This window comes from Perognathus longimembris, chromosome 22 (genome assembly GCF_023159225.1).
Source record: "Perognathus longimembris pacificus isolate PPM17 chromosome 22, ASM2315922v1, whole genome shotgun sequence".
NCBI lineage: Eukaryota > Metazoa > Chordata > Mammalia > Rodentia > Heteromyidae > Perognathus > Perognathus longimembris.
Window position 1 is genome coordinate 1,395,797 of NC_063182.1, and position 14,794 is coordinate 1,410,590.

At 70.0% G+C, this 14,794-nt stretch overlaps 1 protein-coding gene across 1 annotated transcript in view; it reads right to left on the minus strand.

Moving 5' to 3' along the window:
* Positions 1–140: 140 nt before the first annotated feature.
* Positions 141–14,794, minus strand: part of Ppargc1b (PPARG coactivator 1 beta) — a 90,948-nt gene continuing 76,294 nt past the window's right edge. The window contains 20 exon segments of the mRNA XM_048331115.1: positions 141–453; positions 456–475; positions 846–984; positions 986–1,001; positions 2,381–2,502; positions 3,215–3,277; positions 6,793–7,171; positions 7,173–7,233; positions 7,236–7,358; positions 7,361–7,450; positions 7,570–7,631; positions 8,406–8,442; positions 9,084–9,149; positions 9,152–9,625; positions 9,628–9,672; positions 9,675–9,813; positions 9,816–9,955; positions 9,958–10,126; positions 10,865–10,879; positions 11,216–11,332. Of these exon segments, the coding sequence (XP_048187072.1) occupies positions 373–453; positions 456–475; positions 846–984; positions 986–1,001; positions 2,381–2,502; positions 3,215–3,277; positions 6,793–7,171; positions 7,173–7,233; positions 7,236–7,358; positions 7,361–7,450; positions 7,570–7,631; positions 8,406–8,442; positions 9,084–9,149; positions 9,152–9,625; positions 9,628–9,672; positions 9,675–9,813; positions 9,816–9,955; positions 9,958–10,126; positions 10,865–10,879; positions 11,216–11,332 (2,358 nt within the window). The 3' untranslated portion in view covers positions 141–372.

The window sequence follows — 14,794 nt, forward strand, 5'->3', positions numbered from 1 at the left end:
CTATTCCACAGATGGCGAGTTCACCAGCACGCACTACGGACGGACGCTGCGGTGGGCACACGCGGGTGTGCGGGGGGGGGGGGACGGGGGACGGGGGGAGGGCCACCGGCCCGCTCTCGGACGCGAGGACACTCGGGGGGACAGGAGGACGTCCACGCCACGGGAACTCACAGACAGCAGCAGCTTTGCGCAATGTAAACATTGATTTCTTGACAGGGATGGACGGCGGGTCCACGCCTCTGGCTCGCCCGCGCGCGGGTCCGACACGCGTGCACGCGCGCTCTCCTCCTCACACACTCTTCCTCCGAAAGCGTAAACGGTGCAAGGGCCTTGTCTGAGGTATTGCGGTGTCCCTCGGAGGTTAAGGCTGCGTCAGTGCAGGCTCTGCTGCGCCTCTCTCAGCAAGCTGTCGAAATCCATGGCTTCGTACTTGCTCTTTCCCGGGCGCGGGCGGGGGCCTCTTCCACGCGGGGGTCTGGGGGTCGGCGAGAGAAGCCAGTGAGCGCCCTGAAAGGGGCCGGGGGGCGGGGAATGAGCCCCGTGACCCCCTCCGCCGCCGTTCCCCCGCGAGCGACGGCCTCTCTGCCGCGCCGTCGGTGTCGGGGCGCCCTGAGCCGGGCCCTCCCAACGCTTTTCCAGACAGCATTCCGGGATCCCAACCCGCGGCGGGGTCACGGAAGCGACACTCACAGAGCTGGCGTCCCTGGTTCGTGCAGCGGGGGAAACTGAGTCACACCCCATGGCCCACGGGGTGGCCTGGGAGTGGCCGGGTCTTGGGCGGTCCCCGGTCCAGGGCGCGTGCTCATCTGGGGGGGTGTGGGGCGGGGGCCCGGCGGGCGGCTTACCGTAGTCGGGGTGTCTGGGCCAGCGGGCCGGCCGGCGTCCTCCGCAGCTCGGCCGCCGGGAGGGCTCGTGGCGCCGCCTCGGCGCGGCTCCGTGCCGCAGGGACAGCGGCGCGGGCTCCGAACACCGGAAGGCGGCGAGGGCCGCGCTTCTCGCCCCTGCGGGGGGAGACAAGGGCGGAGCTGCCACACCAGCCGCGCGGCACCTGAGCCCCCCCCCCCCCCCCCCCCCCCCCCCCCCGCGCTCCTGCCATGGCCGCGGGGACTCAGGGCCCAGGCCACACGTGCGAATCCTCCCCGACGCGCACCTGAGGCCCCCCCCCCCCCCCGCGCTCCTGCCACGGCTGCGGGGACCCAGGGCCCAGGCCACGCGTGCGAATCCTCCCCGACACACATGCGCTGAGGGGAGGACGAGCCCGGGGCTGCCAGGCACTGGCCGCGCCCTCCCCACACAGCCTGAGATGGGGGGCTGCGGAACGCACCACCCCCACGGGGAAACAGGCTCCGAGCAGCTCTGTGCCCTTCAGACGCCAGAAAGTGAACGGTTCCAGTTTATCCACATCCCTGCCAGCCTTCCTCCTCTCCCTCCTCCTCCCTCTTCTTCCTCTTCTCTTCTCCTCCTCCTTCTCCTCTTCTTCCTCCTCCTCCTCCCTCCTCCCTCTTCCTCCTCTTCCTCCTCCTCCGTCCTCCCCCTCTCCTCTTCCTCTTCCTCCCCCTCCCCTCCTACTTTTCTTCCTCCTCCCTTCTCTTCCTCCTTCCTCCTCCTCCCTCTTCCTCCTCCTCCCCCTCCTCCTCTTCTTCCTCCTCCCTGCTCCTCCTCCCTTTCCCTCCTTCTTCCTCCTCTCCTCCTCCTCCTCCTCTTCTTCCTCCTCCTGCTCCTCCTCCCTTTCCCTCCTTCTTCCTCCTCCTCCCCCTCCTCCTCCTCCCTTCTCTTCCTCCTTCCTCCTCCTCCCTCTTCCTCCTCCTTCCTCCCCCTCTTCTTCCTCCTCCCTGCTCCTCCTCCCTTTCCCTCCTTCTTCCTCCCCCTCCCCTCCACCTTTTCTTTCTCCTCCCTTCTCTTCCTCCTTCCTCCTCCTCCTCTTCTTCCTCCTCCCTGCTCCCTCCTCCCTTCCCCTCCTTCTTCCTCCTCCTCCCCCTCCTCCGCCCCCCCCTTCTTCGTTTGGCAGTACTTGGGTTTTGGACTCAGGGTCTTGCAAGTGCTAGGTGGGCGCTGCACTACCTGAGCAAGGCCTCCAGCTCTTTTACTTGCTTCCCTTGCTCGGGTAAGGTTTCTAACCTGTGCCGAAGCGCTAAGGGACAGAGCCCAGGCCTAGTTCACACCCAGTACTGGCCCCAAGGAAGAGAGGGGGGTGGAAGGCTCGGGCCAGAATGCACAGAACCGGCCTGGAACTCAGCACCGCGGGCCGGGTGGCCTTCGCGGGTCCTCCGGTCGCGGGCCTCGCCCTCGTCCTGGCGCTCTGGGTCTAGGCTTTCACTGTGTCCCCTTCGGGCCCGCGGTGTGTCCGGCCCTCCGCCCCTGCCCCTCCGAGCTCACTCACCTCTCCCTTCTCGTCAGCACCTGGCACTCCACGACCTCCCCAAACGCCTCCAAGCGCCGCCTCAGCCCTCGCGAGCTCACGTCGCCGGACAGATTCCGCACGTAGACCACGCGGCCTTCGCCCTGCTCCGGAGGGGACAGAGCGGGGCTGGGTCATTGCTCCCTGTCCACGCCGGGGGAGCACAGGAGGGACAAGGACTTCCTCCAAGCCGGGGCTCCCGTCCCTGTCACTGCGGGCCTCGGGGGTGCCGGGAGCATGCAGCTCCAGGCCGGCCCAGCCCGGCCTTGATCACAGGGACGGGACGGAGACCAGGCCCGGCCACGGATCACAGGGACGGGGACGGAAGACCAGGCCCGGCCACGATCACAGGGATGGGGACGGAGACCAGGCCACGATCACAGGGACGGGGACGGAGACCAGGGCCCGGCCACGATCACAGGGATGGGGACGGAGACCAGGCCCGGCCACGGATCACAGGGATGGGGACGGAGACCCAGGCCCGGCCACGATCACAGGGATGGGGACGGAGACCAGGCCCGGCCACGGATCACAGGGATGGGGACGGAGACCAGGCCCGGCCACGATCACAGGGACGGGGACGGAGACCAGGCCCGGCCACGGATCACAGGGACGGGGACGGAGACCAGGCCCGGTCACGATCACAGGGATGGGGAACAGGCCCGGCCACGATCACAGGGACAGGGACGCGCCTCCCCTCCCCTCCCCTCTGCCGGTGCCTCCCCTCCCCTCTGCGGGTTGCCTCCCCGCCCCTCCCCCCACCCTCCGTGGGCACCGCTCTCCACCGCCTCTCCCGTCCACTCCCAGATCACTCACCATGGCTCTTTCCCGCCGCTTCCTGGCGTGCCGGACGCTTCCGGTTCCGAGTGGACAGGGGCCCTGGGCTCTCACACCTGTCGGTGAACGAGCACAGTAAAGCACTCACTCTCGTGACGGGGCAGACGGGCGGGGAGCCGGGGGGCGGGCCCCCACGACCGGGGCTTCTCCAGGGCAGGCGCGCTCAGCCCCGCTCCTGCTGGAGCCGCTTCCCCCGGCCACGGAGGGAGGGAGGAAGGGAGCCAGTCAGTGCCACAGGCGAGGCCTCCGTTCTGGAACCACTGGCTCCGCCCCGTCAGGCCAGCTCGCCCACCACAGCGCCCGTGCCCGCCCAGTGCCCCGCCCAGGAGCAGCTCCACCCCACACAGCACAGGGATGCATGCTAATGGACGAATGGAAGGGATGCGTGGCGTGCGGGGATGGTGGAGGGGCGCGTGGCGTGTGGGGATGGTTGGAGGGGCGCGTGGCGTGTGGGGATGGTGGAGGGGCGCGTGGCGTGTGTGGGGAATGGTGGAGGGGCGCGTGGCGTGTGTGGTTATGGTGGAGGGGCGCGTGGCGTGTGGGGGGATGGTGGAGGGGCGCGTGGCGTGTGTGGGGATGGTGGAGGGGCGCGTGGCGTGTGTGTGGATGGTGGAGGGGCGCGTGGCGTGTGTGGGGATGGTGGAGGGGCGCGTGGCGTGTGTGTGGATGGTGGAGGGGCGCGTGGCGTGTGTGGGGATGGTGGAGGGGCGCGTGGCGTGGTGTGGGATGGTGGAGGGGCGCGTGGCGAGTGGGGATGATGGAGGGTGCGCGTGCGTGTGTGGTTATGGTGGAGGGGCGCGTGGCGTGTGTGGTTATGGTGGAGGGGCGCGTGGCGTGCGGGGATGGTGGAGGGGCGCGTGGCGTGTGGGGATGGTGGAGGGGCGCGTGGCGTGTGTGGGGATGGTGGAGGGGCGCGTGGCGTGTGTGGGGATGTGGAGGGGCGCGTGGCGTGTGCGGGGATGGTGGGAGGGGCGCGTGGCGTGTGGGGATGGTGGAGGGGCGCGTGGCGTGTGTGGGGATGGTGGAGGGGCGCGTGGCGTGTGCGGGGATGGTGGAGGGCGCGTGGCGTGTGTGTGGATGGTGGGTGGAGGGGGCGGGCGTGGCGTGTGTGGGCATGGTGGAGGGGGCGCGTGGCGTGTGTGGGGATGGTGGAGGGGCGCGTGGCGTGTGTGGGGATGGTGGAGGGGCGCGTGGCGTGTGTGGGGATGGTGGAGGGGCGCGTGGCGTGTGTGGGGATGGTGGAGGGGCGCGTGGCGTGTGTGGGGATGGTGGAGGGGCGCGTGGCGTGTGTGGGGATGGTGGAGGGGCGCGTGGCGTGTGTGGGATGGGTGGAGGGGCGCGTGGGCGTGCGGGGATGGTGGAGGGGCGGCGTGGCGTGTGTGGGGATGGTGGAGGGGCGCGTGGCGTGTGTGGGGATGGTGGAGGGGGCGCGTGGCGTGTGTGGGGATGGTGGAGGGGCGCGTGGCGTGCGGGGGATGGTGGAGGGGCGCGTGGCGTGTGTGGGGATGGTGGAGGGGCGCGTGGCGTGTGCGGGGATGGTGGAGGGGCGCGTGGCGTGTGTGGGCATGGTGGAGGGGCGCGTGGCGTGTGTGGATGGTGGAGGGGCGCGTGGCGTGTGTGGGGATGGTGGAGGGGAGCGTGGCGTGTGTGGGGATGGTGGAGGGCGCGTGGCGTGTGTGGTTTATGGTGGAGGGGCGCGTGGCGTGTGTGGGGATGGTGGAGGGGCGCGTGGCGAGTGGGGATGGTGGAGGGGCGCGTGGCGTGTGTGGGGATGGTGGAGGGGCGCGTAGCGTGTGTGGGATGGTGGAGGGGCGCGTGGCGAGTGGGGGATGGTGGAGGGGCGCGTGGCGTGTGTGGGGATGGTGGAGGGGCGCGTGGCGTGGTGTGGGGATGGTGGAGGGTGCGCGTGGCGTGTGCGGGGATGGTGGAGGGGTGCGCGTGGCGTGTGTGGGGATGGTGGAGGGGCGCGTGGCGTGTGTGGTTATGGTGGAGGGGCGCGTGGCGTGTGGGGATGGTGGAGGGGCGCGTGGCGTGTGTGGGGATGGTGGAGGGGCGCGTGGCGTGTGGGGATGGTGGAGGGGCGCGTGGCGTGTGGGGATGGTGGAGGGGCGCGTGGCGTGTGTGGGGATGGTGGAGGGGCCGTGGCGTGCGGGGATGGTGGAGGGGCGCGTGGCGTGTGTGGGGATGGTGGAGGGCGCGTGGTGTGTGGGGATGGTGGAGGGGCGCGTGGCGTGTGTGGGGATGGTGGAGGGGCGCGTGGCTGTGCGGGGATGGTGGAGGGGCGCGTGGCGTGTGTGGGGATGGTGGAGGGGCGCGTGGCGTGGTTGGGGATGGTGGAGGGGCGCGTGGCGTGTGTGGGGATGGTGGAGGGCGCGTGGCGTGCGGGGATGGTGGAGGGGCGCGTGGCGTGTGTGGGGATGGTGGAGGGGCGCGTGGCGTGTGTGGGGATGGTGGAGGGGCGCGTGGCGTGTGTGGGGATGGTGGAGGGGCGCGTGGCGTGTGTGGGGATGGTGGAGGGGCGCGTGGCGTGGGTGGGGATGGTGGAGGGGCGCGTGGCGTGTGTGGGGATGGTGGAGGGGCGCGTGGCGTGTGGTTATGGTGGAGGGGCGCGTGGCGTGTGTGGGGATGGTGGAGGGGCGCGTGGCGTGTGTGGGGATGGTGGAGGGGCGCGTGGCGTGTGGGGATGGTGGAGGGGCGCGTGGCGTGCGGGGATGGTGGAGGGGCGCCGTGGCGTGTGTGGGGATGGTGGAGGGGCGCGTGGCGTGCGGGGATGGTGGAGGGGCGCGTGGCGTGTGTGGGGATGGTGGAGGGGCGCGTGGCGTGTGTGGGGATGGTGGAGGGGCGCGTGGCGTGTGTGGGGATGGTGGAGGGCGCGTGGCGTGCGGGATGGTGGAGGGGCGCGTGGCGTGTGTGGGGATGGTGGAGGGGCGCGTGGCGTGTGTGGGGATGGTGGAGGGGCGCGTGGCGTGTGTGGGGATGGTGGAGGGGCGCGTGGCGTGTGTGGGGATGGTGGAGGGGCGCGTGGCGTGTGTGGGGATGGTGGAGGGGCGCGTGGCGTGTGTGGGGATGGTGGAGGGGCGCGTGGCGTGTGTGGGGATGGTGGAGGGCGCGTGGCGTGTGGGGATGGTGGAGGGGCGCGTGGCGTGTGGGGATGGTGGAGGGGCGCGTGGCGTGTGTGGGGATGGTGGAGGGGCGCGTGGCGTGCGGGGATGGTGGAGGGGCGCGTGGCGTGTGTGGGGATGGTGGAGGGGCGCGTGGTGTGTGGGGATGGTGGAGGGGCGCGTGGCGTGTGTGGGGATGGTGGAGGGGCGCGTGGCGTGCGGGGATGGTGGAGGGGCGCGTGGCGTGTGTGGGGATGGTGGAGGGCGCGTGGCGTGTGTGGGGATGGTGGAGGGGACTAAGGCGCCGGCGACCCGGATGCTGGGTGCTTCCTCCTCCTCGCACCCCGCGTCCGCTCTGCTGCCCCCGGGCCCCCCACGGCCCGCCCGAGGCGTCCAGATCAGAGCCCCCCCCAGCCTGCGCCCCGCTTCAGAGCGAGCTCCCGGGGCCCTCCCGACGCCTCCACCCCACCTGCCGTTCCTTCGGGCGTCCGGGGACCAGGAGCGGCAGGGCGAGGAGCCGGAGCTCGAGCGGCTGCGGGGCGTCCGGCCGGCTTTGCTGGGCGGGCTCTGGTAGGGGCAGTGGTCAGAGCAAGGGGGGCTGACCCCCGAGTCCTCCTCCTCCTCCTCCTCCTCCTCCTCCTCCTCCAGGAGGAAGCCGCTGTCGCCGGCGGCGTAGTCGGGGCTCGCGCACGCGCCGGGCTCCTCGCCGTCCAGGGCCGCCCCCAGCAGGCCGAAGTGCTTGGTGAGGCTGGCTCGGATCTCGTGGTCTCGCAGCGGCGTGCCGTCCCTGGGCGGGGGGCCGGGGGTCGCGGCGCCGGGCCTCCCCCCGCGGGGCCCCCGAGGGCCCCCGGGACCTCAGCACCTTCCCGCGCAGGACGCCCTCGGGCCTGAGCACCTGCAGTAGTCGTGGTCTCCGAAGGAGCAGGAGAAGGGGCGCTTCTGGCCAGCCTGGGAGCCGGGCGCCTGGCGGGTGACCCCCGAGGGGGCTGCGGGCTGCAGAGCCGCCGGGGAGGGGGCCGGGTGCCCGCGTCCCGCCCCGGGCTGTGCCGCACGTCGGGCTTGAAGGGGTCCTCCTCTGCGGGCTTGTACGGAGGCGTGGTGGGCGGGGTGAGGCCTGGGGGGGGGGGGGCGTGTGAGGGGGGCGGCCTCTGTCTCTGCTGACCCCGACATCACCTCCCGTGCCCGTGGGGCATCTGCCAGCCGCCCAGGGGCGCCCCCAAGCCCCGGGCTCACCTGCCGTGCCGCAGAGCTCCACGGTCAGGGTCTGCTCGAAGCTCTTCTTGCTGAGAGGGTCACTGGGGGGGGCGGGGAGGGACAGAGGAGAGAGGCCCGTCAGCGCCGGGCTGCCGTCACCCCAGCACCGCAGGAGACCCGGTGCACCGTGAGGGGCCCTGCTTCTGCTGCAGCAGACGGGGGGTTTGGAGAGAACGTTCTAGTGGGAACCCCATCCCATCCTAGCCCTTCAAGGAGTCGAGCTGCACAGTTGGTTTGTTTTTTAGTGGGTCATGGGGCTTGAACTCTGGGCCTGCTGGGCCCCGTCCCTGAGCATGGCAGCTCAAGGCTAGCGCTCTACCGCTTTGAGCCACCACGCCACTTCCATTTTTCTGGTGGTTAACAGGAGATGAGAGTCTCATGGACTTTCCTGCCCGGGCTGGCTCTGAACCTCGATCCTCAGATCTCAGGCTGCTCGGTAGCTAGCACGACAGGCGTGAGCCACCAGCGCCCCGCCCAGCTGCATGGGTTTTTAAGGGACACAGGTGACGCTGACTAGGGAAGACAGAAGACAAGCGTCACCGGCCTCCATACTTTATGGTTGGAATCACGGGGTCACTGAGGCCCAGAGTGGGTGAGGAACTGATCAAGTCGCACGGGCACGCCCCCAGGCCTAAGAGCTTGATTTCCCCATCCTTCCGGGGCCTACGAAGACCAGCTTCTAAAACTTCCCCGAGGAGGAAGATAATCAGCCCAGGGCGTGGGACCGGGAGGCTGAGGACCTTCCTTCCCAGCACACAGCCAACAGGACCGAGTCGCACAACACCTGCGTTCTGAAGATAGCTCTACAGACCCACCTTTGTGACAATGCCAGCATGAGGCACCTGGGCGAGTCTGAAAAGAAGACAAAAAGAGAACAATGAGTCCCTACCACGGCGCCGTGAGCAGGCGTCCCCTCTCGGGAAGAGACCTCAAACTTGTAGGGTGCCGAGCACAGCTATCCACCCTTTGCGCCGTCGACACAGAAGCACCAGCTATTTTTAGGGCAAGGCAGGAAGAGCTCAAATTCACCTCCCGGCCTGGGCGTGGAGTGCACACCTGCCATCTCTGTTACGTGGGAGGATCACAGCCCAGGGCCAGCCCAGGCAAACGCACCAGACCCTAACTGACAGACGAGCCGCGCACACCGGCCGGCGAGGGTGCAACCCCCAGTCTAAAGGACTAGAGAGGAGGAGGACTCCGTCTCGCAGGCCCTCGGCCCGCAGAGCTGGTTGGTGGAGAGCCGGTGGACGGGCGTGTGGCCACCGGGCGCCTCCTCGTGGGCAAACGCGGTAGCACAGCGGCCGGGAGCCCGGGCTCCCGAGGGCCGTCCTACAGAGGGATGGGCACCGGGCCGGCCTCGCCCAGCACCTGGGACGGGGGGGGGGGGGGCTGGAACCCCAGGCTCGGGGCACCTGGGTGGCGGCAGGGCTCGCTCCCCACCCCCGTCCCGCCCGCCCCCTCTCGCCGACCGACCGCGGGCCCCGGCTACAGACCTGTGGAGGGGAGCGGCGGGCAGCCGGGGTCCTCGTCGGGGTCCCCGCAGCCGCTCTCGCAGGGCTCTCCAGGGCGGGGCGCGGCGGGCCGCTGTGGTCCGCGGCGGGGCCGCCCAGGCCGGCCTCCCCGGGGCGGAACGTTCCGGAAGCCCCGCACGACGGCGGCGGCGCGTCTCGGGGGTCGGAAGGGGCCGGCGGCGCGGCGGCGCACGTCAGCCAGGGGCCCAGCTCGGGGTTCAGCCGCCGGGACCTCCGCACGGGGCACACGGGGCTCTCCACCCTCTGGCCCAGCTTGCTCCACCGCAGGCCTCGGCCCAGCCGCTTCCTGTCCCACTCCTCGTCCTCCTCCTCGTCCTCCTCCTGCTCCTCCTCCTCCTCCTCTTGGCCGTCCTCCTCCTCCGCGTGCGTCCCGGCGCGCGGGCTGGCGTCAGCCTTCGTCTCCAGCCTCAGCGGGCGCAGGCTGGGCCCGGGCCCCGAGCTCTGGGGCGAAGCCGCAACCCTCACCTCCTCCCCGGGGGGCGGGGGGGCCGGGGCGGCCTGCCGTCTCTGCAGGCCCCGGGCCTCCGTCGGGGCGCCAGGGAGGCGTAGACGGCGTGGCCAGGCGGTAGGGCTTGCGGACGTCGCAGGACACGTCCTGGGACAGGAGCTCCCTCAGGATGGAGAACTCGGCCCAGGAGGCTGCGGCGGGGGGGCGCGGCGGGCGGGGCGCGCAGGGCCGGGGGGCGGGCGGGGCGGGCGGCGGGGGGGCCGCTTCCGCGGGGGCAGGCAGTAGGTGTGCATGTAGCGGATGAGCTGCAGCACGGCCCGCGCGTCCTGGGGGCCCGGGGCGCCGTCGGGGGCCGGGGAGTCTCGGGGTGAGGCCGCCGCGGGCCAGGGGGTGGACGGTCCTCCCCGGGCTCCTCGTCCCCCCCGGCGAGGGGCCGGGGGCTCGGCGGACGCGGCGGGGGGCCCCCGCCCGGGGTGCAGGCCGGTGCGGAGGTCAGGTGCCTGTGCAGCTCGGTACAGTCGCGGCTTTGGCAGCGAGGCGCGGGGGCCTTCCTGTCCTGGGCGCCACCCCGCCTGCGGAGGGGAAGGGACGAGGGTGAGCCGGGGGGACGCCCCTCCGGCCGCGCGGGCCCGCCCGACGCCTCGCCTCGCACGGGCCCCCGGCTGCCCTTCCGCAGTCTACCCCGGCACGCGCGCCTCTCTCGAGCCCAATCCGCCCCCTGGGTCTGGCCCCCGGGAGTGGCCCTTTCTGCTAGTGTGCGGTGTCGTTGTTCTGTGCCAGTACTTGGGCTCGAACTCGGGGCCTCTTCCTTTTGTGACGCTCTTTCCCTCAAGGCTAGCAGCACTCTGCTACTTGAACCGCACTTGCGGCGTTTTGTTTGTTTTTGGCTGTTCACTGGGGATACGGATCTGGCAGGCTCTTCGCCCAGGCTGGCGAGCGAGGCTCTTCAGAACCCGCGTGAGCCTGGCTGGGCTTTTCTAACCCCGGCTGGCGGTGCGGTTCGCGTCTCTAGGGAAGCTACTAGGCTCTGGTTTCCGGAGGAGCTCGGCGTTGCCTTGGATTGAACGGGACCCAGAATGGGAGAGGAGAGGGGCTCCCTTGTTTCAGCCAAGACCAAGAGGGAGGAAGTGGGGGGGCGGGGGCGGCCTGGGAGAGGCTCCCTGGAGGGGGGGAGCAGGGCGGGACGGGAAGGGATCCACGGATGCAGCTGGGAGGACCAGAAGCCCTGGGGAATGACGCGCTCCGCGCCACTCCCGTCGTGGGCCTGGGAGACGGGCTGGGTGGGAAAGGGGGCTTGGGTGTTGCAGAACTGCGCCCTGGCCCCCCAGGAAAGAAACCTCACACCCCCCCCAGACTTTGTGTGGTCTCCACCACCAGCAAGGACCCAGCTCGAGTCCGTCAGCGGCCCCCTCCCTGAGAACGCAACCCCCGGGGCAAGGCACGCTCTTTAACCGGTGGGGGTCAACGTCTAAGCGCCCAAAGCACTGGCGTGTGAAGACACCCGGGGCTCCTTCGAGAACCCCAGGCTCCAAGGAGGCAGGCGGTGCCCGGGCAGGACCCGGCGTCTGCAGGGGCTGTGGGTGACCCGCCCCCCCTCCCCCCGCCGCTGCGGACCGCGTGTCCCCGCCGGGGGCCCCGGGCGTACCTTGACGCACGGCCGCTGACTTCGGGAGCGGAGGCCGGCGTGGCGCCAGGCCGTCCCCTCCTTCTGGGAGTCCGAGGTGGGCGTGGGGGAGGAGCTGGCCAAGAGGAGCTGCTGCAGCTGGAAAGAGCAGAGGGAGAGGGGCTGGGACCCGGCACAGCCAGCCACGTGGCCGGCGGACCCAGCGGGACCCGGGACTCGAGGAGGCCTAGGGCCACGCTCACAGCTCACGCGCAGAAAGCAAGGCGTCCGGCAGCCCCACACACGTACGGTCACCCCCGTACGGAGTGAGGGCCCTCCTCAGAGTGAGACGCCCGGCCGCTCACACCCCTAATCCCAGCCGCGCAGGAGGCGGAGATCTGGAGATGGGGGTGCAAAGCCGTCTGGGCACGGAAAAGTCCAAGGGACTCTGACCTCCACTCAACCACTCTGAAAAAGCCAGAAGGGGCGCAGCGGCTCAAGTGGTACAGCGCCAGTCTCCAGCAAAAGCAGCTCAGGGACAGCGCCCGGCCCTGAGTTCAAGACCCAGGAGTGGAAGAAACCAAAGCAAAATAGCTGCGACTCTGAGAAATAGGTTTCAAATAACGCCTGCTCGCTGTGTTGCCAGGAGATTCACTCCTAGGACACCCTGGATATACATGTAGTGGAGACACACACACACACGTGTGCACACACACACGCACGGAGATTAAGGCACCCACATGATTCTCTGACGTGGGATCCCAGCTGATCATCGACACGGCCTTGAGAGCTCTGTATTTCCTAATGAGTCACACTCATACACGTCCGATGTGTGTGTGTTACCACAAATGCGAGAGGTGAACCCTGGACAGCAACACTCGCCTGCCTGAGGGCCTTTCCCTCCCCAGAGGCAGCGGCCACAGGGTTCCCTCGTGACGGCGTGGGAGCTGTGCTCACACCACGCACACGCGCCCCCTCACCACGCAAGCCACGCTGCCTGCACACACACGCACCCCCACCACGCAAGCCACGCCTGCACGCACACCGCGCCCCCCTCACCACGCAAGCCACGCCGCCTGCACACACACGCACCCCCTCACCACGCAAGCCACGCCGCCTGCACACACACGCACCCCCACCACGCAAGCCACGCCTGCACGCACACGCGCCCCCTCACCACACAAGCCACGCCTGCACGCACACGCGCTCCCTCACCACGCAAGCCACGCCGCCTGCACACACACGCACCCCCTCACCACGCAAGCCACGCCGCCTGCACACACACGCACCCCCTCACCACGCAAGCCACGCCGCCTGCACACACACGCGCTCCCTCACCACGCAAGCCACGCCGCCTGCACGCACACGCGCTCCCTCACCACGCCCGCCACGCCTGCACGCACACGCGCCCCCTCACCACGCAAGCCACGCCGCCTGCACGCACACGCGCCCCCTCACCACGCAAGCCACGCCGCCTGCACGCACACGCGCCCCCTCACCACGCCCACGCCACGCCTGCACGCACACGCGCTCCCTCACCACGCCCACACCACGCCTGCACGCACACGTGCTCCCTCACCACGCAAGCCACGCCTGCACGCACACCGCGCTCCCTCACCACGCCCACGCCTGCACGCACACGCGCTCCCTCACCACGCCCACGCCTGCACGCACACGCGCCCCCTCACCACACCTGCACGCCCACACGCCCCCTCACCACGCCCACGCCACGCCTGCACACACACACACGCCCCCTCACCACGCCCACCCCTGCACACACACGCGCCCCCTCACCACGCCCACACCACCTGCATGCACACGCGCCCCCCTCCCAGCCCCCCAGGACGGCGTCTCCACGGCCTTCCACGGAGGTGGCGGAGGCTCCCCGGCGTCTACCCCGCGGTGGCTGAGAACCGAGGCCCAGCACACCCCAGGGTTCCACGGGGCCGCGGGGCAGGCCCGGCGGGGAAGCACCCAGGACGTTTCTATGCCCCCCTCCCCCGTACCCAGCAGGGAGCGCCGACTCCCGGAGCCTAAGGAGCCACCAGGAGAGAACACGACTCCGCGGGCAAATCCTGACATTCATGGCAAGACCCGAGCCCGGAGGACCTCCCGACGGCCCGTGGGGTGAGGGCAGAGGCCCGGGCCGGGATGCACCTGACCTCCGGCCGGCAGGGGGCGCCGTTTCCGGCTCCTAAGGCCCAGGCACACGCGGGCACTGACATCGCCAGGTGCCGGCCCGCGGCTGCGCCTGGCGGGTCCGCGTGCCGCTCTGAGCGCTTCCCCGCCGCCGGCCCCCTCGCGGCCTTTGACCCAGCACCGCCAGCCCCCTCGCGGCCTTTGACCCAGCACCGTTCCCCGGCTGCCAGGGGTCACGGAGAGGGCCCGGGCCTCCGTGGCCGGGCTCCGTTCAAGCCCAGGCTGTCCCGTTCCCGCGGGGGGGAGGCAGCAGGACCCCACCGGCAGAGGCCGCACGTGAGCCGGTGCGGGCACGCGGAGGGGCTCGGTGAAGGTTCCCCGCGGCGTGGCGGGTCCCAAGACCCGTTCTCTTGCTTCCCTGGCATCCCGACCTGCTGTGCGTCCAGAGGAGCGACCCCCTTCACCGGGGGCCTCAGTTTCCCCAGCGTCGAGCCAAAGGTTGGTCCTCCCGCCCTCCCTCCCTCCCGGAGCCTGAAATCGGGGCCACCCAAGACTTGTTAGCCTGGCTCTTCACTCCTCGAGCCACGCCTCCACCCCACCAGGGGCCTTTCCGGCGCCCTCTCTCCACACCCTAAGTCTGACAGGCTCTGACCTCCCAGCCGAGGCTCAGCAGCCCCAGAGCTGCAGCCCCCCCCTCGCGGGGAAGGAGCCCGCCGTGCGTGCCGTCCACCCCCTCAGACCCGGGCCTTGGGAAGCAGCCAGACCCTCTGAGCGTCCGGTCGAAGCCGGCACGGGCCCTCCATGTGCACACGTCCACGGGCTGCGCGCTCAGCACCGACCTGCGCCGGCGAGGGCAGAAGCCGGCTCGGCCTCCCTGAAGCCTAACCCGGCGGGGCCTGGGGAAGCCGACACATCCCGTCTCTGGAGACCGAGAACTCCATTTCTAGGAATGTATTTACCTCTATGGGACAAAGATCTCAGCGAGCAGAGGTGGCAGCGTGGCTGGTGACCGCAGATGGCGTCAACATCCACCCCATCCACAGGGAATGGCTACGCATGTGACAATACCTTCTTCCCTGGTAACACTACACAGCCACTAAGAAGGATGGAGGCGGACCTCCACCCCTTCCCCTGGAAGCTTCCAGCGTTTAGTGAGAGAGCGAGGGACAGTGCAGCCTGATACAGGCTTCTTTTGTAGGAAGAAGAAAAGAAAAAAAATAGGTGAGGAGAAAGACCAATAACAAACCAGTAACCATGGCTACCTCTGAGATCGGGAAAAGCAATTGGGAGAGGGCTGAGGTGTCCTGTTAACTGTCCCCGTTTCCTGGTTTCCGCTGCTTGTAGGTGATCTTTGGGGAAATGTGTGCACGCCATTTCAGGGGTTTCACACAGGACTGAGATCGAGCTTTTTACCTTCCGGCCTTTGATGTCCTCTCTCCAGGCTGCGGGGAGAACAGGATCCTACCCCAGTCGGAACCGGAG